Raw genomic sequence first — 27,981 nt, 5'->3', positions numbered from 1 at the left:
CCAACTGTGCCCCATTGAACGGGGAAGCGCTGGAGACGGGGGTGGTGGTGGTTGTGGTCTTGATAGCCAGAGCTGAAGGTGGCCGGTCCCGGCTTCGTACCAGCCTTGTCTTGGGGCTACCTGGGCTGGAAGAGGAAAGCAAACCCCCCACCCACAAGAGCTTTGCAAGAGCGCAGCCGAGGCGGCGGCCCCCCCCCCCCTTCTCCCGCCTGCTCTTCCTGTCCCGAGCGCGACCCTTGTTTGCCAGCCCAGCTATAGGCTGCTTCTTCTGTCCGCGGTCTGTGCAGGAAGGAAAGCCCGGACCGGGCAGGCCCGAGGGGGTGTGTGTGTGCGCGCGCCTGTGCCGCCCCCTCCGCCAACACCCGCGGGCTTTGCTTCGTGGCCTCCTCAAGTTCCCGGATAGACAAAAGTTTTTTCCCCCCCTCTCTCTCTTACACACACACACGCACAACTCCAGGCAACTGGTGTGTGGGAGTATCCGCATATGTGGACCCCTCTCCACTGCGCGCCCCTGCGCAATCTTGGTTCCGCAGCAGCAGCCCCCCAACCCAAACTGGGCCTGGGCGGCGGGGAGGGGGGCTCGGAGGGGGCGGCCAGAGGCTCCTGGCAGACGCGGGGCGCCCCTCCCCCGCCGGTGGCCAGGCCTGGGTCACGTGGGCGCCGTCGTCCAATGGGGCGGGCCCGGTGAGGCTCCCCGCGAGGCCCGGCGCCGCCGCGCCCTCCCCGCCTGGCCCGGGCGGCTATAAGGGCTCCGGAGCGGGCGGGAGGCGCCGTGAGCCGCGCAGCCCCTTCTGCTGGTCCCGCCATGAGCGCCGCTGGGCCGCCGCTGGGCCGAGGCGGGGAAGGGACGGCGGCGGCGGAGGAGGGGGCGGCGGCGGGGGCGGCGGCGCTGCTGGGGGGCTGCGGGGCGCGATGAGCCGGGCGGCGGGCGGCTGGGAGATGGAGGCGCTGCGGGGCGAGGCCGGCGGCAGCAGCGGGCAGTGCCGCAATTTCCTGGCGGCGCCCGTCTTCGGGGGGGCGTCCGCGGGGCGCCAGGCGGGCGCCGCGGGCTTCGGGTCATACGAGCGCTCCTCGGGGGCGGCGGCGGGGGGTCCCGGGGCGCGCTGCTCGTCGTCGGAGGCGGCGCCGGGCAAGGACTGCTCCAGCGGGGTCCCCCCGACGGCCCCCTCGGCTTCCTCCAGCGCCGCCGCCGCCGCTGCCGCCGCCGCGCTGGGCTACCACCCGGGCTACCACCCCTTCGGGAACGGCTACTACAGCTGCCGCATGGCGCACGGCGTGGGGCTCCAGCAGAACGCCGCCCTCAAGGCCTCCCCGCACGCCGCCTTCCCCGGCGAGAAGTACATGGACGTGCCCTCCGGCGGCGGCGGCGGCGGCGACCCGGTCACCTCGCGGGCCAAGGAGGTCTCCTTCTACCAGGGCTACGCCGCCGCCGCTGCCGCCGCCGCCGGCCCTTACCACCAGCACGTGCCCGCCGGCTACCTGGACGTGGTGTCCACCTTCGGCTCGGCGGCGGCGGCGGCGGGGGAGCCCCGGCACGAGACCTACATCTCCATGGAGGGCTACCAGTCGTGGACTCTGGCTAACGGGTGGAACGGGCAGGTCTACTGCGCCAAAGACCAGGCCCAGGGCTCGCATTTTTGGAAGTCCCCTTTCCCAGGTAGGGCAGGACGAGGAGGAGGATGGCGCCGTCGGGGGTGGACGATGGGCAGATGCCTGGCAAGAAGGACGGGGACGGGGAGGGACCCCCAAAGAACGGGGGGGGGGCGCTGCTGTGCACTCCTTCCACTCTTCGTAGGAAGTCGCGAGCTGAGATCCTTCAGGTCCAAATGAGTTGTTTACTCCCCAGATGTGCATTCTTGCTCTGAAGGATTCCGTGGGGCTGACTTTCAAGAGCTTGCTGCTGCCCCCGGGGCCCCTCCTTCCTCTTGAGCTGCGACCCTGACCTGTACCCAGGCCTTCCAACTAAACCCCCTGGCTTACTTAGTTCTGTGGCCCTGAATGAGACTTCCCTTCACGTTGCAAACGTGAAACTGCCGACTTCCTTCCTTCCGAGCAGGCTGGGACATCCGGCTTTTATGTGTGTTGGGGTCCTCTGGTTTTTGTGCTTAGCGTAAGGGGGATGCGCAGAGAGGGGGTGTTCTCCGGGCTTTCTCCCCACACCCACCATTGGGCTCCCATTTCCAAATACTAACGAACTGTTGGAAGAGAAGGACTTTTCCCAGCACGAACCCTAAACACCCTGATTGGGGATGCTCGGTTGAAAACCAGTTACTTCTCCATAGAAATGTACTCGGAAGCCACCCCCCCGCTTTGTTTGATGGAGTTAATTCCTAAGGAAATCTTCGTGACCTCCAAAAGACGACCCGGGGTGGGGGGGGAGGGGAGAGAGGGGAGAAACACACCCCGAGTTTGCCCAGCTTCTCACAACATGTTTATGTGCAGAGGCTGGATGAATGAAGACAGGCCTTTCGAAAGCTTGTCAGGATTATTTGGCGATGATTTGTGGTTGGAAAAGAGCTCTAGGCTATTTCCGGGCTCTGGGCTGTCCCCTTTCCCCAAACCACAAGCCAGCCACCTTAGCCAGATTCCCAACGTGGCTGTAGTATACTACTACAGTATATTACTACATGGATACTACAGTCACTGTAGTATCCATATTTTTATTTCTGCTTGAGCAGATTATAGATCCCCCCCCCCCATTATTTCTCTTTGGGGCCACGCGGGCAGCAGGGGAGGCCGTCTAAGCCATTCGCCTCCCTGCTTGGGCCCAAATCTGGTTTGGCGGCGGCGGATTCGAGCCCTCGGTGGGACACGATTCCTTCTAACGCCCGCCTCCCCCGTGTCTTCTAACGCCCGCCTCCCCCGGTGTCTTCTTCTTCCCTAGGGGACGTCGCGCTGAACCAACCGGACATGTGCGTGTACCGTCGAGGGCGCAAGAAGCGAGTGCCTTACACCAAGTTGCAGCTGAAAGAACTGGAGAGCGAGTACGCCGTCAACAAGTTCATCAACAAGGACAAGCGGAGGCGCATCTCGGCGGCCACCAACCTCTCGGAGAGGCAGGTGACCATTTGGTTCCAGAACCGAAGGGTCAAGGACAAGAAAATCGTCTCCAAGCTGAAGGACACCGTTTCCTGATAGGAGCCCCCCAAGAGGAGTGGGGCTGTTCCCCGCTCCCCCCAGAGGCGACCCACTAGCCAAAGACTTTTTGGAAGGCAAATAAAAGGACTTGAAATATATTTAATATTTCCCTCCCCCCTCCCCCACCCTCCTCAGGCAGGGTGAGGATATTTTGTGAAGCTGTTGTTGGGTGGTTGTTTTTAAATGCAAGACTCGCCATTTCGTCTGGGATTCGTGGAATGATGCAGGTCTCGGTTTCCTTGGTTTTTCTTTCATTGTATTGGTGCGCCTTGCCTCTGTGTGTGCGTGCGTGCGTGCGTGTTGTGTGTGTGTTTGTGTGGATGTCCTCCAGGCCCACGGGCTGTAAAGTAGTCATAAAAAGTCTTACAAACTGTGCACCTTGTCTGGGACTCTCCAGGTGCTAAAAGCAGCCCCCCCCCACTTGTGCCCCCCGCCCTCGCCCTTACAAGCTCCCGAATTGGCCAAGGGACCCGAAGGTGCCAATTTCCTCGGAGGCAGCTTTGCAGCCAAAGCGCAGCCAAATTCAAGCTTTCTGGCGTTCCGTGGGTCGGCTGCGGCGACTGGACTCTCGCACTGAAATGTGAACGAGTTGGAAGGACCGGCGCTTCTTCCTGGGCCCAAATGGATCCCGCCAGATCTCTCCCTGCCTCGTTGGCTACAGAAGTTAAGGCGCGCTGCTCCGATTTAAACTACATCCGCTTGATTGAAACCCGGTACGATCCGCTCCCGATGTCGATTCGGAGTGCTTCCTCCGCTTACCTCCCATCCCTCGTTTTGATCTTTTAAAAAGAGACTTTTTTTTTTCAGAGCAGCCTTTCAAAACCGGTTCTCCGCTTTGCGCGGCTCTGTTGTTGCCTAAACCGGTTTGTTTTGGAAGGAACCGTCTACTCTCTCTCGGGATCTGGCCGAAACCAAAACACCGCGCAGTGTCCTCGGGAGGCAGGCCCTTCGTGTTCAGTGCGATTTGCACCTGAGTCAAGAGCTTCAGCGACACGGCTGCTCCTCGCGTGGAAATCGCCGGCTCCGTTTCGGCCAGATCTTCTGGCGGGTGTCGGTTTCGCTCCGTTTTGCTCGCTGGCCCAGGGGAGGCCGGGCAGCATCGCCCCGAGCCCGGGTGTGAGGAGGGAGGCCTTTGCCCCGAGGCGCCGGGACTCCTCCTCTCGCTCTAAGCAACCCAAAGGAACCGCAGTGGCCGGGAGTTCCAGCGGCTAAAGCCGACCGTGCCTACACGTTTAAGTTGTATAAAGGTGTGTATAAATCGATGTGTATTTTTATATAAATATCGGATGCCCTTTTCGTCCTCGTCTTCTTCTTTGTGTCTGCAGCACCAGCGCGAACTTTATTAACCCTTCCCAACCTTGGAAAAAGTTCTGCTCCAAGACGTGCAAAGTTGTTGATAGCTTTTTTTTAAAAAAATGACGAAATGAAACGGGTGTCAATTAAAAGAAGCAATAAATGACGGGGAAACAAGAACCCTACCTTAACTGTCCCCAGGAGTTGTTGTTTTGATATTTTATTTATTCTATAATTTCGTGGTCCGCAAAGCTAAGGAACGGCCGTCCAGGCGCTCCAAGAATATCAAAATACCTATTCGGGCGTGTGTATGTGTGAATGAGTCGTGTTAGGCCGTGACACCCAATTTAGCATCGAGGACTCTTGTGGTTACCCTCAAGACTGACACATTTATTATGACATAAACGCCCCAAGGCCTGGGCGGTCGTCTATTAATTATCGGTTCCCTACTTCAGAGGGGGAAATAGACGGGCAAACGTCCCGTCTTCTTCGCACGCCCACTTAACAAAGATGCTTTTACTAATGATATACATGGTGGCCTAAGGTGTGTGTTGTAGCACACTTTCTAACACACAAGATCGTTGTGCTATTAACCCGTTGTCCGCCGGCACTTCAGGACACGATCCAGTTGTTAAATTGGGGGCGGGGGGACCTTAAGTTCAGGCTTCAGTGTTATGGTGTGTTTACCGAACAGAGGTGAGCTTACTCCCGAGTAGAAGTCTTTCTCAGCAGTCAGCCCCACCGCACTTCCGTGTGTGGAGGGGGGCATGGGGGGGTGGGGGTGGTCGGAGGCCATTAAAAGTGATGAAAGTTTCCCGCTTGGTCTGGATAATTGTGTCCCTCTTTTCAATTTTCTTCCGAAATAACCTTCTCCGCTCCCTCTTCCAAGCTCTTGTTTTCATCTTCCTCTCCGCTTTCATCTCCGCCTTGGCAAGGCCCCGCAGCTCGCAAGCTGTTAACGATTTTGCCATATTACTTCTCAACAGCCACGAATAGAACGATTTCTTTTTTTAAATGGCGAGGGTGGAAGAAAATAGCCATTTTTTTGGGGTCGCCATCTGTTTCCTTGGTATTTTTTAAAAGGCGGCTTTTGCCCTCGGGGAGATTTTTATTTTTTAAAAGAAGGGTTTTAAAAGTTAAATATGTTCTAATATGAGAAAAGCGCTTTGCTTTCAAACCTGGTAAACTGGGGGAGCTGTCGTCGGGAAGGACCATGCAAAAGATTCTACTTTAACCTTCATGTACACGTTGGAATTGGATATATTAAACACTGGGAAGGCTAGGCGTGGACTTTCAAGGACTGTGTTAGCAGATTTCAATCCACTGCAGTTTTCTATTGTGTATAGAATTATGGGATCTTTGAGAACCCCAAATATATTTTGAACCTCTTTTGTTGTAGGAAATGTCCTTCCCTGGCCTGTATGATGTACCAAGGATAGCATAACATTGTTTCTAGTTTTCCAAAAGCCTTTCCAGAATTCTCTACCCTGGACATTAAACCTCCTTGGTCAATGGAAAAGGCTATCTTTTAATGTAAAAACAGCCACAACCACGTGTGTCAAAAAAACCTCAGCTGTGGTCTTAAAAGAGAGATGTGAAAGGATTAAAAAGGGGGGCCCGATTATATTAGCATTTCATGTCATTCCTGTTATATTTGAAATATATACGGTAATAGCCATCGTCCCAATCCCATGAAGTTTTCAGAAGAAATATATATCAACATGAAAAGGTTAACAGGAGAGAATGGGGCGGATTTATAAATCCAACTCTTCTTCTTCTTAATCAAATAATGATGCTAATTATAATAATATTCAATATTCTATATTGCCCTTCTGAGCATAGATTACCATATAGTGTAATGTATATTCATGCTATGTTGTTGAAGCACGGTGGAGCCCGAATTAATCAATTTTAAGATGAGTTGCCATGTGTTGAAATATAAGTTAGTGAAAACATTTGAATTTTGAAAGATTTACTTTTCTTGAATGCCATCCGTATTAAGATTATGGTGGCAGAACATCAGTAATAGTGGTAGTAAATCGTGCTAGTGGTAGCAAAAGATCACACAAGCTGTTCTTTCCAGCACCTCTGCATTTAAGAACACTTCTTTCCTCCAGATCTCCCAACTTGGTTACATTTCACTTCTAAAACAAAACAACAACAACACCCCCCACGCATTCATATGCCTGCCACTTCATTATGACCCTACTCTCATTTTTATCCATTGGTTGTTGTATCCCAGGCATGGCCAACCTATGGCGCTCCAGATGTTCATGGACTACAATTCCCATCAGCCCCTGCCAGCATGGCAATTGGCCATGCTGGCAGGGGCTGATGGGAATTGTAGTCCATGAACATCTGGAGCGCCATAGGTTGGCCACCGCTGTTGTATCCAATTGTTGTATTGCTCTCTATCAATTTTTCTTCTCATATCCAGTTACTGTTAACTGGAGGTGAAATCCATTGAGATCAAAGAAACTTACTTTCAAATCATAGCGAAGTCACGTTTTTTTCCTCTCGGTCAAGTGTCATGACACTGAACTACAAATGAATAGCCTTTGATCCCTTAATAACTTATTCAAGAGTGTGTGTGTGTGTGTGTGTGTGTGTGTGTGTGTGTGTGTGTGTGTGTGTGTGTGTGTGTGTGTGTTGGTCAAGCCCTGGTCGGTTTATGGTGACTCAAAAGGTTTTCAAGGCAAGAGATGTTTGGAGCTGGTTTGCCATTGCCCACCAATGCTTAGGCTGAGAGAGTTCGGAGAGAACTGTGACTGGCCCAAGGTCACCCAGCAGGCCTTATGTGGAGGAGTAGGGAAATCAAGCCCAGTTCTCGAGATTAAAGCCCACTGCTCTTAACCACTATACCATGCTTATTTGGGATCAATCCTGTGAAACAACCTAGAAATGCTCTAGGACCCATGTTTCTGGTTAGGTTATAGAGGAATTTTATATCTAGATAAAGGGATTACATTTTATTCTGCCATGGTGGCGAACCTTGCTCCAGATGTTATAGTTCACAATTCCTATCAGCCTACCAACAGTCTGTAGTGCCAGACATGGTCACCAAATAACTGATGGGAACGTCAAAGTGTAGTCCCATAAACTTTATCTGGAGTGCCAAAGGTTCACCACCACTGCTCTAGGGGTTGGGGCAGCCCTACGTTGCATAAGCGCAGGGAACACCGGAAATTGGACTGTAGACTGTTGAATCAACAGAGCTGAAGGAGTTTGATGTTATTCTTCTGAATCCCCCATTATTCCCCAAGGAAGACCCAAAGCAGCCCACAAGCCTCTCCTTCATTTTATTCTCACAACAACCCGGTGAGGTAGGTTAGTCTGAAAAAATGTGACTGGCCCAAGGCCACCCAGAGAACTTCCATGGAAGGAGTGGAGGTTCAAATCCAGATCTCCCAGATACTAGTCTGACATGTTAACCACTACACCACACTGAGTTGCCACCCTGCAGAAAATGAGATATTTAATTAGGGGTGGGGTGGAGCGGGAAAGAAGAATTGTACCTGGTTTAGCCTCATATAGTCACATGTCTAAGGAAACGAGGCCTTCCTCTAAGCAAAGACACTGCAAGCACAAAACTCGCCCACCATCAAGACTTGCAGCAGAATCCAATACAGGAATGGGTTTAGATTAGAATAACTCTCTCTATGATTGCACATCTACAGTCTATATAGTATGCTTGTATTACAGCAGCCCCCATGACTTCAGCTGCGCTACTCTAGAATCAACACAGGCTAGTGTTCAACCCTCTCCCCTCTCTTTTGTTATTTGCCACGCTGACACTAATCAGGGTGGACTGTACTTCTGAGGAATAGAATAAGAAGAGCTTGTATTCATCCTCAAAGCAGCTTACAAACTCCTGTGCCTTTCCTCTCCCCACTACTTCCTGTCCCCACTACCCTTGTGGGGTAGGGGGGGCTGAGAGAGTTCTGAGAGAACTGTGACTAGCCCAAGGTCACCCAGCAGGTTTCATGTGGAGGGAGTGAGGAAACAAATCCAGTTCACCAGATAAGAGTCCACCAAACCAGTTCTCTGGGATTAGAGTCTACTGCTCTTGACCACTCACCATGCTGCCTTTTGTGACAAGGGTGGGCCTTTCAGTGCATATGCAAAACTGCCCCTGAAAAAAAAGGTACGGTTTGCTTGTAATAGCAGTGGTTGCTAAAATACCCTCTGACGCTACAGACACAATGCTGGCTGCAGTTAATGTACCGAAGATCATGACGCCAGCCCACTGCTTTGTGAGCCCAGCAATATGTAGTATAATACTGCCATCTGCTGGACAAACCATAGAATAGCCCTCAGAGCCATGAAGAAAGCAAGTTCCCAGTCACAATGTACTAAAAACGCTTTATTCGTTAAAACGAATAAATGTTGCGTATTACATTTTTTTAAATGACAAAAACATTAAGGGGGAGAGAAGGGTAGAGTTGTGTGCTAACGGAAAGTTCGCACTTGGGTCCTTCTTGGAAGCGGCAATGAGTTTATTTTTACTGGTACTTAATAAAATAACTCACAATTCCATAAATCATCAATGGCAGTTGTGTTGGTGGGAAATAAATCTCACTTGGTCCAGCGGATTAAGTCTCAAGTAACTGTGACGTACGTTATTGTGGGTTAAGTCTCACTGAGATACTTTCAAGAAAATGTGGAAACTATGTGGCTTCCTTCCTTTCAATACTAGTCGATGTTTTATGGAAAACCTGTGCTTCTGTAGTCCAATAAAAATAGTTGGAAGAATGAGTCATTTTTCTTTTGTGCAGTCATACTGGGTAGCTCATTACTGGAGGGAAAATGTTACACAATCATATGGGTGTATGTGTATTTATTTATGTAAAATGTGTTAACATATATATTATATAAATACACAAGTAAATATGGGAGGGAGAAAAATGGAAGGGGAAGGAAGGAACTGCAATAGTTTCTGTAGAGTTTACTTTCACAACAAAAGTGTGTGTGCGTGCGGGGGGGGGGGGGTTCTGATACCAGGTCATCAACATTACCAGCCCTAACTCCGAAATAAACATTTTGCAACTTAATCCCATTACAGGTAAATCCCATGGAAGGCAGTGGAAAGATTTCACTCCACCTCTGTGACCCAAAACTTTATGACTGGGATCAATGAAGTTTATTTTCATATGATGGGGGGCAGGGAAGGAGGAAGTGAAAGAGAGGTGAGAGGAAATCATTTGTGATAAGACCTTGAAGTACAACCCCACAAAACCCTATGAAATCTTTGGGCTTACTGGAATACTTCGGAATAGGCTCCCATGGTCAGGCATGATATGCTAGCTTCCCAGTCAAACTGGACTCCACCACTCATGGCAAATGCTCAAATTGTCTTCAAGAAGTTTAAAGCATTGATAAGACTCCTCTGGAAGAGCGGACTAAGGTCACTCTTCCCTATCCCTTGAACATACCAAAAGAAAAACAATTATCCTATGCTATCTATCAAGAAAATACATAAATACATACATAAAGAAAAACAATTATCCTATGCTGTCTATCAAGAAAATACATAAATACATACATAAAGAAAAACTATCATCCTATGCTACCTATCAAGAAAATACATAAATACATACATAAAGAAAAACAATTATCCCTTGCTATCTATCAAGAAAATACATAAAAACATACATAAAGAAAAATAATTATCCTTTGCTATCTATCAAGAAAATACATAAATACATACATAAAGAAAAACAATCGTCCTTTGCTATCTATCAAGAAAATACATAAATACATACATAAAGAAAAACAATCGTCCTATGCTATCTATCAAGAAAATACATAAATACATACATAAAGAAAAACAATTATCCCTTGCTATCTATCAAGAAAATACATTAAAACATATTATCCCATGCTATCCATTCCATATTATCGCATGCTATCTATCCCATACATAAAAACAATTATCCCATGCTATCTATCCACCAACCCATCTCTCTTTGGGTTGGTGCATTTAAAAAGGTAAAGTTTCCCCTTCAGTTGTGTTCGACCCTGGGGTACCACTGCAAGCAGTGATTTCATAGGCAAGCTGATCATAGGCAAGCTGTTTTTGTGGGGTAGTTTGCCATTGCTTTCCCCGGCTATTCTTTACCCCCTAGCTGTGTGCTAGGTACTCATTTACAGACCAAGGAATGGATGGATGGAATGGATGGATGGCTGAGTTGACCATGACCCAGCTGCCAAGATATCTGACCCACACGGGGCTCAAACTCCTGACAGTGTGAGTGGCTGTGCAAGCACTTAACCACTACTTTGGTGCATTTAGCTGTCACAAAACCTCAAGAGTCATTTGTTAGTCATTTGGGGATGGTGAGACCTCTGAAACTGATAGCTAGCAAGTTAGTACTCCTAATCCCATTTGACTACTGGAGCTAAGAAAGTGGGAACCAAGACAGTTGGAATCCAGAAGCAGAAGAAATGTTGAGAATTCTTAGCAGTCCTGTGTATATGTCCTTTGTCCCATTATATGCTATGGGGAGAAAAAAATCAGAGCTTGCTCCCAAGAGGTTAATAGATCTGCCTCAGCATAATAAGTAAATTACTTCTAATGACTAAAAACTCATTTCAAAAGACATTCTGTTCAGGATTCCTCCATGAGGCCTAATTTGTTTGTATACATGTGCGTTCAGACGACTGAGATCTGGTTCATGTTGATAAAGGTTTAATTATCTGCATAAATTGTATATGTACCTGTGTTTGATGCACACAAGGAGTTTTGTTGACTGTAAAAATAGAGTTTACACTCATGTTCCAAGTCCTTTATGTTTATGTTTTTGGCATATAGGTTTTCTAGAGGACCAGCTCTTTTCCTTTTATTGTTGTACACATGTGCATATACAATACAATCATAATTCGTGCATAATAGGTACACATGCACACACATAGAGCACAAGCATACAAGCAGCCAAAGTTAAGCATGCAATTATGCAGTGAAATCAATGGCACTTTAGTTTCTGGAATGTTTACTTAGAAATAAATCCTACTTATAAGTGGGGGTTTGCTCCAAATTGTACAGGGTCTAGATATGTATTAGTTGATAAGTTTACTGGAAAGCTGTTATTGATTAGTGTGATTTGCCTTTTTCTATTTTAAGACAAAGCTTAAAATACTTCAGGCATACTTACTCTGAGTTCAGACCAGAACAGCATTAGTTTAAGCATCAGCATTAAGCCCATCATTTACAGGTTCCCACTAAACAGAGTTTCCCCCTTCTAAATCTGCTGTAGAAAGTGGACTTGGATGCAGCTCTGTTTAAGGCGACACTGTGAATCTCCGGGCAAGTAAGCAGCACTGATGTGAACCAGACATTATTCTGCATGTGCAGAATATGTCTGTGAACCAGAATATGTCTGCATGTGCAGAATATGTCTGTGAACCAGAATATGTCTGTGAACCAGACATTATTCTGCACTTTTTGATCCACTTTTGCAATTGTTTTCAAGTGGATTTTGCTGTTCTGCACAGTAAAATCCAGCTGCAAAATGCATTGAAAGTGGATTGAAAGTGCATTATTCTGCATGTGTGGAAGGGGCCAGAGTCAGAAAGAAGGACTTCAGATCAAGGAGTGAACATTTGCCATGATTAAATCTACATCTCAGTAAACTGTATGTATGTATGTATGTATGTATGTATGTATGTATGTATGTATGGATGGATGGATGGATGGATGGATGGATGGATGGATGGATGGATGGATGGATGGATGGATGGATGGATGGATGGATGGATGGATGGATGGATGGATGGATGGATGGATGGATGGATGGATGGATGTGTGTAGCTGGGTGGGTGTGTAGGACTGAAGTAAGAGAGACTCCATCTATATAAATAAACCTTGCAGATGGAGTGTTTTTGTGGAAAGACATGTATGATAATTATGAAGATGATGATACAGCTTCCAAGAAACCCCCGGGTAACTCCTTAAAGGGACTGAAAGGTCCTGTTGGAATAAACTTGGTTGGTCATAAAAGTGGCAGGACCCCTTTTAAGGAAGCGCGTGTATCAGAGTTATGGAGTTACACCTTTCTAAAACCGCTGAGATGGGAGATGGGGAAACTCTGTTTGGGATTAAGCTGTTACATTCTCCCCCGCCCGCGTCCCTACTCAATATCTATCTGTCTACCTGCCTGCCTACTTGCCTCCCTCCCTGCCTAAAAATGCATGTATCCCAGGGGTGACAACAGCGGGAAGAAGGATGCTCAACAGGATATTATTTCCCGAGTGCTGTTATTTACGACCACTGCAGGACACAAATCAGCGGTGCTTTCCCATTCCCAGATGTCCATTTTTCTCCAGTCCTGTTGGCCTCCCGAAGACATCCTTTCGAAGGAGCTGACCAGGCGATTTCGTGCTAGGGCCCACCGGACTCTGTGTTCCTCACCCTTCCCTGGAACCTGCTGGAGAAAGACGAAGCTCTGAGTTAATCAGGGATCAGACCCCCCCCCCAACCCACCCCCACCCCCCCAGGCCAGCGGACGGCAATATCCTCCGGCGGCGCCTGTGTGGTCCGACCTGGGCTGCGAGATAATGATATCAAGATTTCTGGCCAGCCGAGGGGTTGAAGCCGGGCGGCGGCGGCGGCGGCGGCGGAGGGGTGGGGGGGTGGGGCACGGCTTTCCAACAAAATGAGACGATTTCTCGCCCCCCCCCCCGCCCCGGAGCCGCGCCCGCCGACGCCGTTTGGAGAGAAAACCCAAGATGGAGAATTCTAGCGAGCGAACCAAGCCCGGGCAGGATCGAACCCGGCACTTCGCCATAGGAGGAGGGTGTTTTGCGCGCTTCGAGGAAGAACGTGGAAGGGGTCGGATCGGGAAGGGCGCCGAAGGGGCGAAAATGCGGACGGTGGGAAAAGAATCGGGGGGGGGGGGCGCGGCCCCTTTTCCGAAATGCGCCTGGGATTCCGGCAGCGCAGCTCGGACGGATTTGGGATTTCTACGCGGGCGTTTTTGCCTGGACCAGGCCAAGCCACTTGAGTGGGTGATTCTAAAGGGGGGTGGGTGGGTAATACAACTGTCCTATGAATAACTGATTCGGTTGTCGGTTCAAACAGCCCAAAGCAGGTCTGAGATTTTAGACTCGGTGGTCGATATCCCCTCGCTTTAGTCTTGGTGGGGTCTGCGCTGCGCTGACCCGGGGTCCCTTTTACAGCATTTTGAAGGGCATTTGAGGGAATTAGTCCCCGGTTTCAAAAGACAGGAATGCTTCATGCAAATGTCCAAAGACTGGATGCCAACCCACTTTGGATGGGGACCTTCTCGAAATCCAGAAGTCGTTGCTGGCATTTTCCCAACGTGTTTGAGACGGTTTTCCAATCGTTGTCTGCATTCATGGAGGGAAAAAGTCAGTTTGCAACTTTTTTTTGCTTTTATTGGTATTATTGTGATCATCTTTTTTTTTTTAAACCCCAATCTTCATGCACGCAGCTGAGAGCAGTTGCGCGACTCCATTTTATGCTAACAAACAAGGCTCTGGTAGATTATGGTGAGAGAGCGGGAGGCAGGAAGAGAAAGAAAGAAAGAAAGAAAGAAAGAAAGAAAGAAAGAAAGAAAGAAAGAAAGAAAGAAAGAAAGAAAGAAAGAAAGAAAGAAAGAGTCGCACTGAGCTCAATAACAGAACAGGGACTCGAACCCCCGATCTCCTAGATCCTAGTTCCAAATCGCCCTGTTACTACTGGTTAAACGTAGCTGATCAGCGTCAGTGCCTGGAAAGAGTCGGATCTGCAATCTTGCGCCGGTTTCCTGGGGAGTAAGGCTCACTGAACGCAGCTGAACCTACTTCGGACCAAACACCGTCCCTACCGATCAATAATTCAGCGTGAGCTTACTGCGTGGGGCGTCTGTCTGCCTTCTTCCCTGCAGAGGCAAAAGGCGTCCCTTCCCACTCTTTCCATCGCTCCTGCCGATTTGCTGGGCCCCTCCGAGGTCCAAAAGTCCTCCATTCGGTCAGGCCCAGAGCCTGGCCAGAGAAAGTTCTGGCAAAGGAGATTTGCCAATTAGGGGCAGCAACCACTCTTGCCGCCTCGCCTTCCCTACGGCGGGGAGCCCAGTGCCGGCGAGTGCCGGTCAGGCCGCAGAATTCGTGCTCCGAACCAGCGGGCCTTTCTTAGTCCCCACCTAGGGAGAAAGCTAGCCTCAGGCACGGAAAGGGCTTGCAGCCGGCGGGGCAAGCGAGAGACCCTGCAAGCAAGCCCTGTTCTTAGGGCGACCTCAGGAAACGTGTTGGCCGGTGACGGAAAGAGCTGGGGCTGTGAGGATGAGGATGAGTCAACAGCATCATTTCCCACAGAGGGTGAAGGGGGAAAAAAATCTAAAATAGAAGCAGGTTCGTTTCTGAAAAGGAGAATCGCATGAAGCTCACAAAAGGGTGAGTCAGCGAGACGGGAGCGAGGAAATGAGGTTTCAGCTTGAAAGGAATATTGTTACTGGAAAGGGATGAACAGTTTCGCAAGGGCGGGAATCTCGATCTACAAAGTACAGGACCGTCGGCTGGGATGTGCGATAGTGAAACAAACCCTTTGCCCTCGTCTGGGAATCAGTTTATTTCCTCGAGGCAGCTAGAGAGGTAGTCAGTGACCAGCCAGCGTTTGGATGCCTTTGTTATCATTGTCTACTTTGCCTTTATTCGAACCACAACATTTTTAATCTGAACAGCTATTTTATCGGTCAAACGTGCAAAAGTATGTCAGGATCACTGCAATTCTTCTTCTTCTTCTTCTTCCTCCCTCCTCCTCCTCCTCCTCCTCCTCCTCCTCCTTTTTGTTACACACTTGACCTTGCTATTGGCACTTGCGCCTTTGCTTCACGCAAATTTTCAACTCGAAATCCTCCCGGATCTGCACGCCCGAAGACAATCTATACCGTCGGAATGGGCGCTGTTCAATTGTGCCATAATATTTCCCCTCGCTGATACAACAGCGATCCCTCTTCACAAGCTACAAATGGGGACCACGTCGTTGTTATGGAGAGTGAGAAGGGGAGTACAGACCTCATCTACATCTTTAGACTACTATACTGCACTACAGTTTCTGACAAAATATGGCTTTCTCTGCAGAGCGTTATAGCAGAGCACAGAAAGCGCACCATTAATAGCGCTATAGTTTGGGACAGGACATCGCTGCGTAGCACAGAACAGTAGAGTAGAGAGAAGAGTTTTTGTGTCCCAGAGAGGGAGAGAGGGAGGGAGGGAGGGAGCGCGCAAGTACAGTGGGACATGCGCAGGGTGTTCCACTCCCCACACGGTGGGACTTGACTAACTCTTGCAGGAAGGGAAAGACAACGCGGGAAGCCATGATGAAGGCAGAAAACGCAGAGCCAATCTTAATCGAGATTGACAGGGAGGGAGCCCCGAGCGGCGCCATCAGGCAGGTTGGAGGTTGAAGGGAGGGAGGGAGGGGGGAGGGGGTCTCCTGCAACTTCACCACCATGGCATTCCCCCCACCCCACCCCACCCCCAGTTGCCCCAGTTGTTTCCAGGGCTGGAGACCAGCCTCTCCTCTCCTCTCCTCGCCCCCTCCCCTCTCCTTCCCTGATGCGTCGGGACCCCCTTAATATTTCCAGAAGTTCCCCCCCCCCAACTCCTTCTGGCATCGGAGGCTCATTGGTTGCGGGCGGCGGCGCTGGAGATGGTGGGCTTGGAAGGACCCGCGACGGCGCCAAGTTCTCGTCCAGCCTCGCCGGGCTTCTGCGGGGCTCTTTGCCGGGGGTGATCGCGGCGCGGCCGAGGCAGGGCGACGCTCCTCTACCGGCCGCCATGTGCGACCGCAGCCTCTGCCGGCCGAGCTACGTGGGCTCCCTGTTGAACCTGCCCTCCACCACCGACTCCTTCTACTTCCCCAACCTGCGGGCCAACGGGAGCCACCAGCTGGCGGCTTCATTGCCGGCCCTCGCCTACCCCAGGAACTCCCTCGCCTGGAGCCCCCCGGCCGGCCACGCGTTCGCCACCCCCTCGCCGCCTCCGCCTTACCTCGCGGCTGCGGGAAACTTGCCCTTCGCCCTCAACCCCGGCAAAGAGGCCTCGGAGGGCCACCACAAGCCCGGCGGCGACCCCCACTGCGCCTCCAAGCAGGAGGAGAGGAGTAATAGGCACAGCCGGGAGGGCGCGGCCAGCCAACCCGGCGGGATGCTGCTGGCTGCAGCCAAAGGGCTCAAGTACGAGGCCAGGGGGTTGCCCGGCCCCCCGGCCGCCCTGCTGGACGCGGACTGTGGCGCCTCTGGCTTGAAGGAGGACCTCAAACAGGCCGTCAACTTGAACGTGACTCTGCAGCCCCCGGCGGCGGCTCAGCTCAACCACAGAGCCTCCTTGCAGGACGGTAGGGACCTCCCTGCGCCAAGGGGGCTTCTCTGCCGCTCTAGGCAACCCACCCCCCAGGCCTTCTTAAGAGCTGCCAGCACGTCCGGCCCTCGCGGCTCTCCAAAGCCGGCCGGGCCCGGGAATTCTTGCCAGTTGCGCGCAGAGGGGCTTTAATTCCGAGCAAACCTTCCTCGAGAGCGCAGCTCGAGCCGGTCGAAAAGTTTGCCTCTTGGGCAACGAGCTGTCGGCCTGGCGTCCCGCCTGTTTACTCGGATGTAAGCCCAGCTAGGCTCAGCGGCGCTGACTCCCTTTGAACTGGGAGGATCTCCCCATTTCCTCCCCGCGGGTCTCCTCGTGGCTCCCCCCTCCCTTTTTTCTTGCATGTGGCTTCTTGCGCCCCACCGAGAGACCGGGCCCTGATCTCAGGGCAACCCCCCTCCCCGCCCCCTCCTCCCCAACCCTCTCGCCGTGTGTGTTGCAGGTCTGCCCTGGGGCCCCATCCATGCGCGGTCGCGGAAGAAGCGCAAACCCTACACCAAGCAGCAGATCGCCGAGCTGGAGAGCGAGTTCCTCCTCAGCGAGTTCATCAACAGGCAGAAGAGGAAAGAGCTGTCCGGCCGCCTCCACCTGAGCGACCAGCAAGTCAAGATCTGGTTCCAGAACCGGCGGATGAAGAAGAAGCGGGCGGCCATGCGCGAGCAGCACCCCCTGGCCCTCTACTAGGCGCGCCACCGCCGCCACCGCAGGGCCTCGTGCTACGCAGCAGCGCGGACTCACCTCTGGCTTTGCTCCCTCTGGGGTGGGGGTGGGGGTGGGGTGCCTTGGGGATGTGGGGAGAAAAAGAAAAATGAATGCCTGGGGGAAAGGCACAGGGGGAGGGGATTTTTCCCGCACATGCAGAGATAATGCACTTCCAATTCACTTTGAAGCTGGATTTTGTTGTGCTGCATAGCAAAATCCACTTTCAAACAATTGTGCAAGTGGATTGAATGTGCATTATTCTGCAAGTGCGGAAGGAGCCACGGTCTCTAGCGGCTTGAGCCTCTCCGCAAGCTCAGGTTTCCCAAACCAAACCCACTGGAGTTTAGGATATTGGCAAAAGTATTTTCCTTTAACGGAAGGGAGGGGGGGAAATCCAGGAAGAAAGGAAGAAGGTTGTCAGTCTCTCTCTCTCTCTCTCTCTGTCTCTCCCCCCCCCCTCCATTTTGCCATTTTATCCCTCCTCCCAGTCTGTGGTTCTGAGAAGTCGCGCGGCCGCCTCTTCCCGGCACCGCTTTTAAGCAGATATTTGCATTTATCAGTGGGGCCGATTTGACCTGAGAGGCTGCTGGGATGGCAGGTAAATCGCGTGGATCTCCCTCGGAACGAGCGGCCCCACTTCTTTGTCTGTGGGGGTGTGGAGGGCTCTCTTTAAAACTGCCGGTTGAGACCCTTTAGAGAGAGAGAGCTGGGCAGCAACTAAAAAATAAAAACCATTTATTTTAGGAAGAGCAGCCCCTTCCCATTTCCTCTCCTGAGAGAGAGAGAGAGAGAGAGAGAGAGAGAGGACGTTCCCTGAGGGCAAAGTCACCCGCAGCCTCCGCTGCCACCCAGACAGGTGACTCTTCAGTAAAGGATTTGGGTCCAAATCTGTCTCGATGGCTTGGCCGGGCGCCCCACAGGGTTGGACGCATTTTCTGCTCCTTCTAAGTGAGCGATCGACCTCCCGCCTGTATTTCCAATTGCTCCAACAAATCTCCCTCCTGCAGCCCCGGGGTGTGTGTGTGTGTGTGTGTGTGTGTGTGTGTGTGTGTGTGTGTGTGTGTGTGTGTGTGTTCCTTTGTTGTGTGTGAGAGAGAGAGGGACAGAGAGGCACACACAGATAAATTTGAACCTGGGAAGGCAACTTTGAACCTGGAAAGATAAGGAGGACCCGTTTTGCCTCTTTCCCAAGAATCGAGGGAGACTGGAGGCGGCGGACGTTATCACACGCCTATGGCAGACGGGTTTACTCGGAAGAAAATCGGCCCAAGTGCAAGTGTTCCTGGGACTGTAATCCTGCCCGTGGCCTGCTCCAAAGGCCTGGACAGCATATAGAGCTGGTTGGGACTGACTTGTCAAGGGGGGGGGGGGGCTGGAGGCTGGGCGAGGGAGGGAGGGAGGGTCAGGTGAAGACACTTTACTTCCTGGGACCCGATCCGGGGCCTTTGTCCCTTGGCCGCTCTGAAGATCCTTTCCACCACCTCGGCCTGCGGCATCTCTTCCCGAAGGCGCCCCGGGGTCTGTCCTGCGCTCTGCCAGCTGCCCTAAAACCGAAGGCAGGAGGACCTTATTTTGTTGTCTTTTGCTTTGTGGGTTTTTTTGGAGGGAGGCATGAACACGCCCAGGAAGGGCCTGGACACCGGGAGAGGTTTCCATCCCAGGCGGAGGAGAGCTGGTCTGGTCTGTCTGCTCCTCTTGCAAGCAGGGACGCCCCAGTCGCCCCCACCACTATATGGCTGCCCTTCGACGGGAGGTTTCCTCTGCCTCCCTCCCCGCAAAAAAAGGCGACTCTCCGGCTGCTTCCTTTGCTTTCTGCCCGACGCCTCCCGCCATTTGTTGAGCCGCGACTCCCCTCGGCCTCCGGCGCTTGCCCTTGGCGGTGGTGTCTGCCCGCTTTCCTGCGCCTCTCGCTTGACTTTGGCCTTGCCCCGTACCCCCAGCAGGACAACCAAAGGGCCCAAGACACAAAGAGATCAATTGGAGCCTCGGCCCGCCTCCCCCCCACCTCCTCTCCCCGCAAACTGGCCGAAGCACAAAGCATTTCTCTCCGGTAAACAAGGACTGCATTCCTTGATAGGTACACAAAAAAACGAGGAAGCCTGGTTTGGGTGGGGGTTGATTTTTTTTGGGGGGGGGACTACTGTAAATCTGGTGCAGGGCGCATTTTGTGGGTCTGTTTTGTACATCAAATACTGCAAATTTAAAACAAAACAGGGGCCGCTTAGATGGGAAAGGCGGCTGTTTTTCCTGTAATTCGATTTTCTCTTCTCTTCTCCCAAGTTTCAACAGGACCAAGAAAATAATTATTCGCTTTTGGCGATCTCTGCGGTCTTAATAAGAGCGGCAAACGCCTGGATATTCTGTATAAGAAAGGTGGGGGGAATAAAACAGAGAGGAGGCTTATTTACTTTACCAATTTTGCATTAGTGGAAACACCTTTATATACTTTACCAATTTTGCATTAGTGGAAATATTCTCTCATATATATATATTTAAATTCAGTTTTGAAAAGCAGGTTTGTTTGGGGGTTTTTTTTAAACAGAAATGTGAGTTGATTTGTGCAGCGCCCATAAACACAGCTGATGTTATTTCCTACCTGAGAAAGTGCTGTTCCTCTCATTCATTCAAGGCTCTCTACCAAGTCTGTACAATAAATTTAGAATTGAAAAACAACAACAGCAATAGTATCCCAGTGACTTTCGAGCTGGCGCGATGAGCAGACAGCGATGGCGAAGGAATCTATTAATCTGTTAGAGCTTCTCTCTCATAATTCTCACAAATACATAGACGGGGATCTAGATCTCCATCTATGTATTTATGAGAATGATTCCACGATGTCTCAGAATAGTAAGGAAAGGAAATAAGAACTGGGGCGTTTTTTTCCAAGGGTCGAGGCCGAATAAAATCAGAATCGCCCGTGTTTCCTGGCCAAGTCTATCCAGTTTTCTTCCTCTACAATAGAGCTTCGCTAATCAAAAAAGGTGATTAAAAAAAACAATGCAGTGGCAAGAAATAAATATTGACAGCTAAAGTTAGTCTGGATTTATTTGCGGAAATTAACCCCTCCAAATAAGCTACTTTGGTTTCTCCTTCCGGTCGTCCTGGGTGGCAAATACGCCGGCGATGGAGTTAACCAAAGAAGATTCTGGCCACCAAAGTATTAAGCGAAAAGAAAACGGGGCACTTAATCCCTTTTGGGGGTTAGGGGGATTTTTTGGGGGGTTGCTTTTAAAGATTGAATTGAATGGGGCTATTTCTTTTTTTTATCCTCCAAATTATAGCCCAGCTGGACATGAGCTGGTCGCTTGTTTTGCCCGGCACTTCTGGGCAGTTCTGGATACGCAATTCGATTAGGTGCAAGGAAACAAAACCCTGGGAGAGGGAAGAAAGACCGTGAAAAAAGCAAGAGAGACAGAGGCCTTCGGGGACTTTATCCAGGGTGTGCATCGATGCCCTCGTATGTCCCTGGGCTGTTGATTACGTCACTGAAGTACATGTTCCTGTATCTGTTTTCAAACATGGGCTAACTCCGAAACATACAAACGCACGAGGCGCGCAGTGACAGGCACCCTGTTTACGCTGCAACCTTACGCACATTGACTAAGAAGCGAGCCTCGTTGCACGCAGTGGGGCTTACTTCTGAGTAGGTTCACGCTCATGGAAGGATTAGACTGTTGTAGTTGCTGTGGATAAGAGTCGACACATAACTCTGTTTCCAGGAGCATTTACTGACAGCTTGGTGATCTCTGGGGGTGGGGGTGGGTGGGGGGACCGACATGTGATTAGAACTCATCATAGGGGTAGCTTGGAGGGGGGGGGGTGCTGTGCTGCTAGGAACAAAGGTGTTCTCGCTAGACATACCAAAGGCTCCCTCAAAGGCATATTCGCACCCGATTTTGATCTTCAAGAGCCTTCATTGAGAATTTGCTCCCGAGTAACAATGGTTGGGATCGCAGCCATTACCTCAACAGTAACAAAAAATTGTATCGTCTCCCCATATGTGGAGAGAAAACAATTTGGGTCGAACATTGCTACAAGGTATGGTAGTCAAGGAGGCATAAATACCTCGTGTGTGTGTGTGTGTGTGTGTGTGTGTGTGTGTGTGTGTGTGTGTGTGTGTGTGTGTGTGTGTGTGTGTGTGTGAGAGAGAGAGAGAGAGAGAGAGAGAGAGAGAGAGAATTGTATATAGGGTTGTGGTTTTGAGGGGGGGCGTGCGTTGATAAGAAACCATCTCTCTCACACACACATGCGCGCACATACAGATAATTACACAGCGACACGACTGTGTCGCTTCATTCCTGACACATACTTGCCCATAGATCTTCCTTCTCCAGTCAGCCCCAAATCCGCATCTTGCTGGCGTTGGGACCGGTCCTCCTCTCTGATAGGCTAAGTGGAGGCGCTTTAACCCAGCCTGGCAGTTTGATAAGGCAAAAAGGACCGTCCTTCGGATTGTCTGAAACGGCTCCGAGCGCTTTTGTGTTTTCCTAAAAGAGCATAAATAATTAAAGTTTGGCAGGGAGGGGAAAAAAGGCTTTCTTGCAGAACTGTAGTGGCCATAAATGAAATGAGTCAGGATCTCTTCTCCAGTTAGGTTTTACGAGAACTGCCAGACGGCGTCTGTTCACGTTCTCCAGATACTGGAGGCGCCATAACAAAGTTAAGGTCAAGTTAGTGTCTTATCTTGGGTGGCACAAAATACCGCACCTTCCCCAGCTAGGACCTGGGATATTTTCGTCTTCCTTTCACCTCCTCCGAGAGCCTCATGCGGATCGTCCTAATTTTCCACAGAAGGTTTTTTGGAAATGTCACTTGGACTAAAAATCCCCGCTCGTTGCTGGAGACGAGGACCATGGCGCTGGCAAGACGGCGAACGGTAAAGTCCTGACATTTCATGTGCTTTGCACAGCATTGTTTTGTGGGATGTGCTGACTGCGTCGGATAAGGGATCTGCTGGATGTGGTTAAAACCTGCTAGGACTTTCCGGTGGCATCTGGGGTGAAGCTACAACCCTTCTACGCCCATTGAAGTCAATGGGGCGTAGAGGGAATCTTACTCGCCTCAGGATTGCTCTGTTACTCAGAGCAGGAAAGCTTTTCAAACGAGGCTGGTCCAGGTTTGCCCTTGGCCAAGGAAGTCCCCGCTTTGGGGGGGGGGGTCTCGAATGAGCATTTCCCGAACCCGAGTGGTCTCTTGCAGAAATCGTGGGTTGGGTCATCCGCCATGAGCCAAGCGGTCGAGCCGAGGTGTCCTTGAACTTGAAATGGTGGAAACCGGCCAACTCGTGTCCAGATCTGCTGCTAATTGCGGAGGGGTTCCGCAGAGGAGAAGCGACTATGGCGGTGTTGGCCAGATCCTGGCGGTTGGGTTTCCTGTGGGGTGGTGACTTGAGAGGCGGGAAATGGGGGTGGGGGAGAGAGAGAGAGAGAGAGAGAGAGAGAGAGAGAGAGAGAGAGAGAATGGTGTTGGTGGGCTTGTCTGTGGATTTGCAGGACCAGGATTGCTCTGCTCGGTCTGGGGGATGCTTGAAAGCTCCATCCAGAGGGATGTCTTTGCCTTTCTCCAGGTCGAGAAGAGGCGCAGCAGCCATTTTAGCAGCGCAGTCAACTTTGGGGAGGGGGGGGAGGGAGGGGGAGTCTATTTGCTGCAGCAAACCCCCAAACCTCAGCATTCACGACAGAGACGGTGGTCTAAAGTTTGAGGTGGTGGTTGTTGTTAACCGTTTGCGCGTGGTGGCCTTGGTAGTGGCCGGATCTGAAGCGATGTTCTGCTGTAGGCTCTTGTCTGTCGCCTTGCAGAGAAAAAGCGAGAGGAGTCCAATGCGGGGCGTGTGAAGGATGGCGTTTGGGCGCGGGGGGGGGGGGGCCCTGTTTGTTCCTTTCCCTTTGCAAACGAGGGACGAGACTCGGGTCTGGGCGTGATCCTGCCAAGAGGGGAAGGTGTTTTGCCAGCAACAGAGCGGCGTCCTCTCGGCTTTCTGCCTGGAGCTCTGCAAAATGCGCAGAATGGGTTTGTCCTTGCGGGTGCCAATCATTGCTCCTTCCGCGTTCTGAATATCTGGCATTTAATGACTCTCCACCACCCTGGAGTCTCACTTCTGGGTTTATCTGCGATAGCAAAACGGTTTCTGCTATGTTTACAGGACAGACAACACAATATAATTCGATATGATACAGTACAATATCATATAATTCTTTCGGTCGCTGGCTCCTCGCAGAGGAGGCATTATTAAAAGATAGAGACTGCGTTTCTGTGTTTAAGCAGCGGGGGTCTATACAAGCAGGCGAACATCCCCGTTTATTGCTATACCCATTTAATGCAACTAAAATATTCGGAAGACGGTGGATAAATTTGTAGTTGGGTCTGCAGTCCTGCGGGCCAATGAATTGTGTTGGAGAGGGATTTGCACGATTGCGGCGCCTTGACTTTCGCCTTGGTTCTTATTTGGTTCCCCCCTCCCTCCCCGCAAGTCATCCGTATGACCTTGATCTTCAAATATCAGCATAGTTGATCGAATTTATTTGTAGATCGCGTTTGTATTGACTTTAAGGTTCGTTCTCGGGCTGGGGCGAGACTTGGATTTCCAGCTCCTTGTCTTGAGAAAACAATGTTTGGCGCTGAAGGTTTTTTGGAGAATGTGTGGAAGGAGCGTGCGCTAAACTTGACATTGTTTCGCAGTCCAGCGAATAACGGGGTGGTCTTGCTCAGAGATACTTGAATGTTACATGTTTTCCAAGGGAATTGCTTTCTTCTTTGCTGGGTGTTATTAAGATTCTCTCTTCCTCTCTCGGTTTCTTTCTCTCTTTCTCTCTGTACGTAGTATTTGTTTTTGCTTTTCTGCCTAGTTGCAGCGTCTGGGATGTGCTTATTTTTAGAAGAAAGGGGATGAAAGGCCACTGAAAAACATACAGCCGAGATCTTTCGGACAGATCGTGTGGTTCTAGTTGGGATCCGAAAGGAAGGGAAACATTTCCTTCCCCTTCAGATCACACTGGTGATCGGCTAGCTAAGGGAGACTGGTCCCAACAGAGTCTGGTAGTGGTGAAAGTTTGGCATTTTTCCCACAAGGGAATCGCTGCTCCTTCCACTTCAAAATGTAGCCTAGACCGGGACCGGGTCGGACGCGCTGTTTGGTGAAAAGCGGAATTGGTGCAAGAATCTGGGAGTGATCTTTTCTGAAAATGCCCGCCGGGTTTCTAGGGGAAGGAGAGGAATGAGCCAAAGAGTTGGAGAAAACGGGATAAACTCACGATGGAGCCAGAAGCCGGGCGGCAAAGACCCTTCAAAGCTAGGGCTTAGGGAAATACCTTGGGTTGTCTGAGGAAAACCTCACCAGATACCCCTGGCGTGCGGGTGGGTGGGTGGGTGTATAAGCGGCATGAAAAGGAGGAAGCAAAGTCTGACTTGGGCGAGGAGAGGACTCGCCCCGAAGTTCTTCTGTCCTCTCACACACCTTCACGGCCCTTCAAGTTTCCTGGCCGCATTTCCGGTGTCTGCGGGCCTTTTTTCTTATCTAGGAATGCCCTAGTCGGGTCTCACAAGAGGGGAAAGGGGGGCGCGGCTGCCTTCCCTGCCGGGAGCTCTTTGCGGGGCTCGGAGATGGAGCTGGGCGTCGCGGGCATGTGGTGTAGGGTGGCATTCCCAGGTGATTCGTCGCCCCACCTATAGCTCATCAGCAGTTGGGGGGAGGGGGGAAAGGGGGGAGGAGGGGAAGCGGGAGTTTGGGAGGTGTGTGTGTGTGTGTGTGTGTGTGTGGGGTGGGGGGGAGAGCAGAGCAGAGAAGAGAAGAGGATCGCTGGCACCGGTCCCGCTCTTGCAAACGCGCGGCTGCCGATGCGCGGGGGAGCTGGGCGCGCTCTTGGAGAGCCCCTCCGGCGAGGCAGGCAGGCGGGGGGCCGATATAGATATCAGGGCATTTCTCCGTCGCCCTCCGTCACGTGACACGATTACCGACCCGGAATCCATCAAGATGGATCGCGCGTCAGCTGGCGGTGGGCTTTTTCCCCCCTCGGCCGCCGCCGCGGCTGCCCACAGCCTGGCGCGCGGATAGATGGGGCTCCTCCTCGGGCGCCCCGGCGCTCGCCTCCTCCTCCTCCGCTGCCGCCGCCGCTCCTGCCTGCCGGTCCCGGCCCCGCTGGCCCCGGGGAGGCGGCGGCAGCTCCGCCAGCAGCCATGAGCGACTTCGACGACTGCGGCAGCCGCGGCTCCTCGGGCATGTATCTGCCGGGCTGCACCGCCGCCGCCTACTACGTGTCCCCCTCGGACTTCTCCGGCAAGGCGCCCTTCCTGCCGCAGCCGCCCTCCTGCCAAGTGGCCTTCCCTTACGCCTCCAACCTGCCGGCCCATGTGCCGCCGCCGGTGCGCGACGTGGCGGCAGCCTTCCGGGACTACGGCGGCGGCGGCGGGGCGGGCGGCGGTGGGGCCGGCAAGTGGCCCTACCGGGGCCCCTACGCGCCCTACTACGAGGAGGCGATGCACGCCAGGGACTTCCTGCCGCCCGCCGCCCGCCGCTCCGACGTGCTCTTCAAGGGCGAGCCGGTGTGCGGGGCCCACCATGGGGCCGCCGCCGCTGCCGCCGCCGCTGCCGCCGCCGCCTCTAGCTTCTACGGGGCGGTGGGCAGGAACGGGATCCTCCCGCAGGGCTTCGACCAGTTCTTCGAGGCGGCGCACGCCACGGGCCCGGGCCCGGAGCAGTCGGGCTCGGAGGGGGACCTCAAGCCCCCCGGGGGCGCCTGTGGCAAAGCCTCGCCCCTCCCCAGCCTGGAGAAGAAAGTGGCCGGCCAGGGCAGCGCCGAGGACCCCGCCGGAGAGGCCGGGACGGAGAAGAGCAGCGGCTCAGGTACGGGAGGCGGCGGACGGGGATGAACTCCGGAGCTGCTGGGGGGGGGGGTTGGGTGTAGTGAGGGGGGTGGAAGGGGGAAAAGCTCTGGACGGGGGGGGGAGGGAGTGACAGGGCAGAGAGCGAGAGAGCGAGAGAGACCCCCCCGCGGGGCATCAGGCCGCCACTTCATCAAGCCCCAGAGGGTGTGTGTGTGTGTGTGTGTGTGTGTGGTTTCCCCCCTTTTTACGTGCGATTTTATAAGCATCCAAAGCGCTTTTATACATCCTATACGGTTTCCTTTTGCCGCTGTAAAGTCTGTTTACGATAGGAAAGCCATTGAGGTGGGCTTACGAGGTATCCTTGGAGAAGGAGATTAATTGTGACGAGATGGTTGATGGGGAGGCTCTGGGGGTTTTCTTGGGGTGGTCCACAAACGATTCCAAAAACAACCCCTTTCCGTCGTCAAAGGAGACGGCGGCCTGCATTGGTTTGGGGGATGCTTTGGGCTACTCCTAGTGCCAAATGGGTGTGTTTGTGTGTGTGTGTGTGTGTGTGTGTTGTATGGGTGCCTTGGAGGAAACGTCATTTCAAACGGTGTATGTCTGTTTTGTTTTTTAAAGAAACCATCTCACATGTTATTGCTGTAAACTGGGAATCTATTCAAAGGGAAATTTGGGCGCATATTTTACCCCAGCCGCTATGGCGCAAAGTTATCCAAAGTGATGCGGAAACTCTTTGGGTGTTCCCAGGAAACGGCTCGAATCCAGGCAGCGAAGTTGCCTCCAGCAAGAGGTTGAATTCAGAGTTCATGTTGAAGGTCTTCCTACTGGAACAGCATGGGTCAACTTCTCTCTTCTGTTTCTTTTCCTTCTCCCCTCGCCCCACTCCTGACTCTCTAGCGATCCCCCAGCGATCCCGGAAAAAGAGATGTCCTTACACCAAGTATCAAATCCGAGAACTCGAACGGGAGTTTTTCTTCAACGTGTACATTAACAAAGAGAAAAGACTCCAGTTGTCCAGGATGCTGAATCTTACGGATCGACAAGTTAAAATATGGTTCCAAAATCGGAGGATGAAAGAAAAGAAACTGAACAGAGACAGACTTCAGTATTTCACTGGGAACCCCTTGTTTTGAGGAGAAGGCGCTGGGGCGGGCGGGAGAGATTCCTCCTCCGCTGTCCAGCCTGCCCCATGAGTTGGAAAATCAAGAGGTTTACATGACAGCCACCCTGCGGACCTAACAAGTTCCATTTTTCACGTTCAGCAACACGGATGCTTCCAAACACTCCTCCTCTGCTGCTGATGGACTTGGAGGAGCCTAAGGGTAAATCCAAAAAGTCAATTTTCTTGATTTTTTTTTAAAAAACCACTGGTTATGTTCATTACTCCCCCCTCCCTTTTTCCTGGTTCAAACCATCGCACCTCAAATGTATATGCTAGTTGTTTTTTATATATATATATAAAAAGAAGCGGGTTAAACATATGAACTGTCTCTCCCTGGTTCCTGTTGCTCCAATTTTTAGGAATACCCGCTCTGCCAGGTTTGTTGAAAAAGGTGGTCGTGTATGTGCGATGTGTATCTATACCCCTGTATAGATATCTCTCTGTGTCTGTTGGCATATCAAAGCATGGGACACTGTCTTGTTGGTGTGAATAAACGGTTGCTAGAAAAA

The 27,981-nt window shown here is 51.9% G+C and overlaps 3 protein-coding genes across 3 annotated transcripts; all 3 read left to right on the top strand.

Moving 5' to 3' along the window:
- Window positions 1-763: 763 nt before the first annotated feature.
- On the top strand, window positions 764-4,627 carry HOXD13 (homeobox D13). Its single transcript, XM_048485541.1, has 2 exons — window positions 764-1,657; window positions 2,885-4,627. Exons 1-2 carry the CDS (start codon window positions 913-915, stop codon window positions 3,133-3,135), a joined length of 996 nt encoding a protein of 331 aa, XP_048341498.1. The 5' UTR covers window positions 764-912; the 3' UTR covers window positions 3,136-4,627.
- An 11,302-nt stretch (window positions 4,628-15,929) lies between these two features.
- On the top strand, window positions 15,930-17,524 carry HOXD12 (homeobox D12). Its single transcript, XM_048486190.1, has 2 exons — window positions 15,930-16,765; window positions 17,228-17,524. Exons 1-2 carry the CDS (start codon window positions 15,985-15,987, stop codon window positions 17,467-17,469), a joined length of 1,023 nt encoding a protein of 340 aa, XP_048342147.1. The 5' UTR covers window positions 15,930-15,984; the 3' UTR covers window positions 17,470-17,524.
- A 124-nt stretch (window positions 17,525-17,648) lies between these two features.
- HOXD11 (homeobox D11) lies at window positions 17,649-27,981 on the top strand. Its single transcript, XM_048483212.1, has 3 exons — window positions 17,649-18,559; window positions 25,216-26,326; window positions 27,208-27,981. The coding sequence occupies exons 2-3, from the start codon at window positions 25,660-25,662 to the stop codon at window positions 27,441-27,443; spliced, it is 903 nt and encodes a 300-aa protein (XP_048339169.1). The 5' UTR covers window positions 17,649-18,559; window positions 25,216-25,659; the 3' UTR covers window positions 27,444-27,981.

Source organism: Sphaerodactylus townsendi, linkage group LG02, assembly GCF_021028975.2.
Source record: "Sphaerodactylus townsendi isolate TG3544 linkage group LG02, MPM_Stown_v2.3, whole genome shotgun sequence".
Taxonomy (NCBI): Eukaryota; Metazoa; Chordata; class Lepidosauria; order Squamata; family Sphaerodactylidae; genus Sphaerodactylus; species Sphaerodactylus townsendi.
This window is presented reverse-complemented; position numbering and strand designations above follow the sequence as displayed.

Excerpts from the sequence above, each read along its gene's own strand:
- HOXD11 (XM_048483212.1), top strand. The coding sequence starts at position 25,660 with ATGAGCGACTTCGACGACTGCGGCAGCCGCGGCTCCTCGGGCATGTAT. Across the intron at positions 26,327-27,207 it reads GGAGAAGAGCAGCGGCTCAG|CGATCCCCCAGCGATCCCGG; the intron begins GTACGGGAGGCG and ends CTGACTCTCTAG.
- HOXD12 (XM_048486190.1), top strand. The coding sequence starts at position 15,985 with ATGCGTCGGGACCCCCTTAATATTTCCAGAAGTTCCCCCCCCCCAACT. Across the intron at positions 16,766-17,227 it reads CAGAGCCTCCTTGCAGGACG|GTCTGCCCTGGGGCCCCATC; the intron begins GTAGGGACCTCC and ends TGTGTGTTGCAG.
- HOXD13 (XM_048485541.1), top strand. The coding sequence starts at position 913 with ATGAGCCGGGCGGCGGGCGGCTGGGAGATGGAGGCGCTGCGGGGCGAG. Across the intron at positions 1,658-2,884 it reads TTGGAAGTCCCCTTTCCCAG|GGGACGTCGCGCTGAACCAA; the intron begins GTAGGGCAGGAC and ends CTTCTTCCCTAG.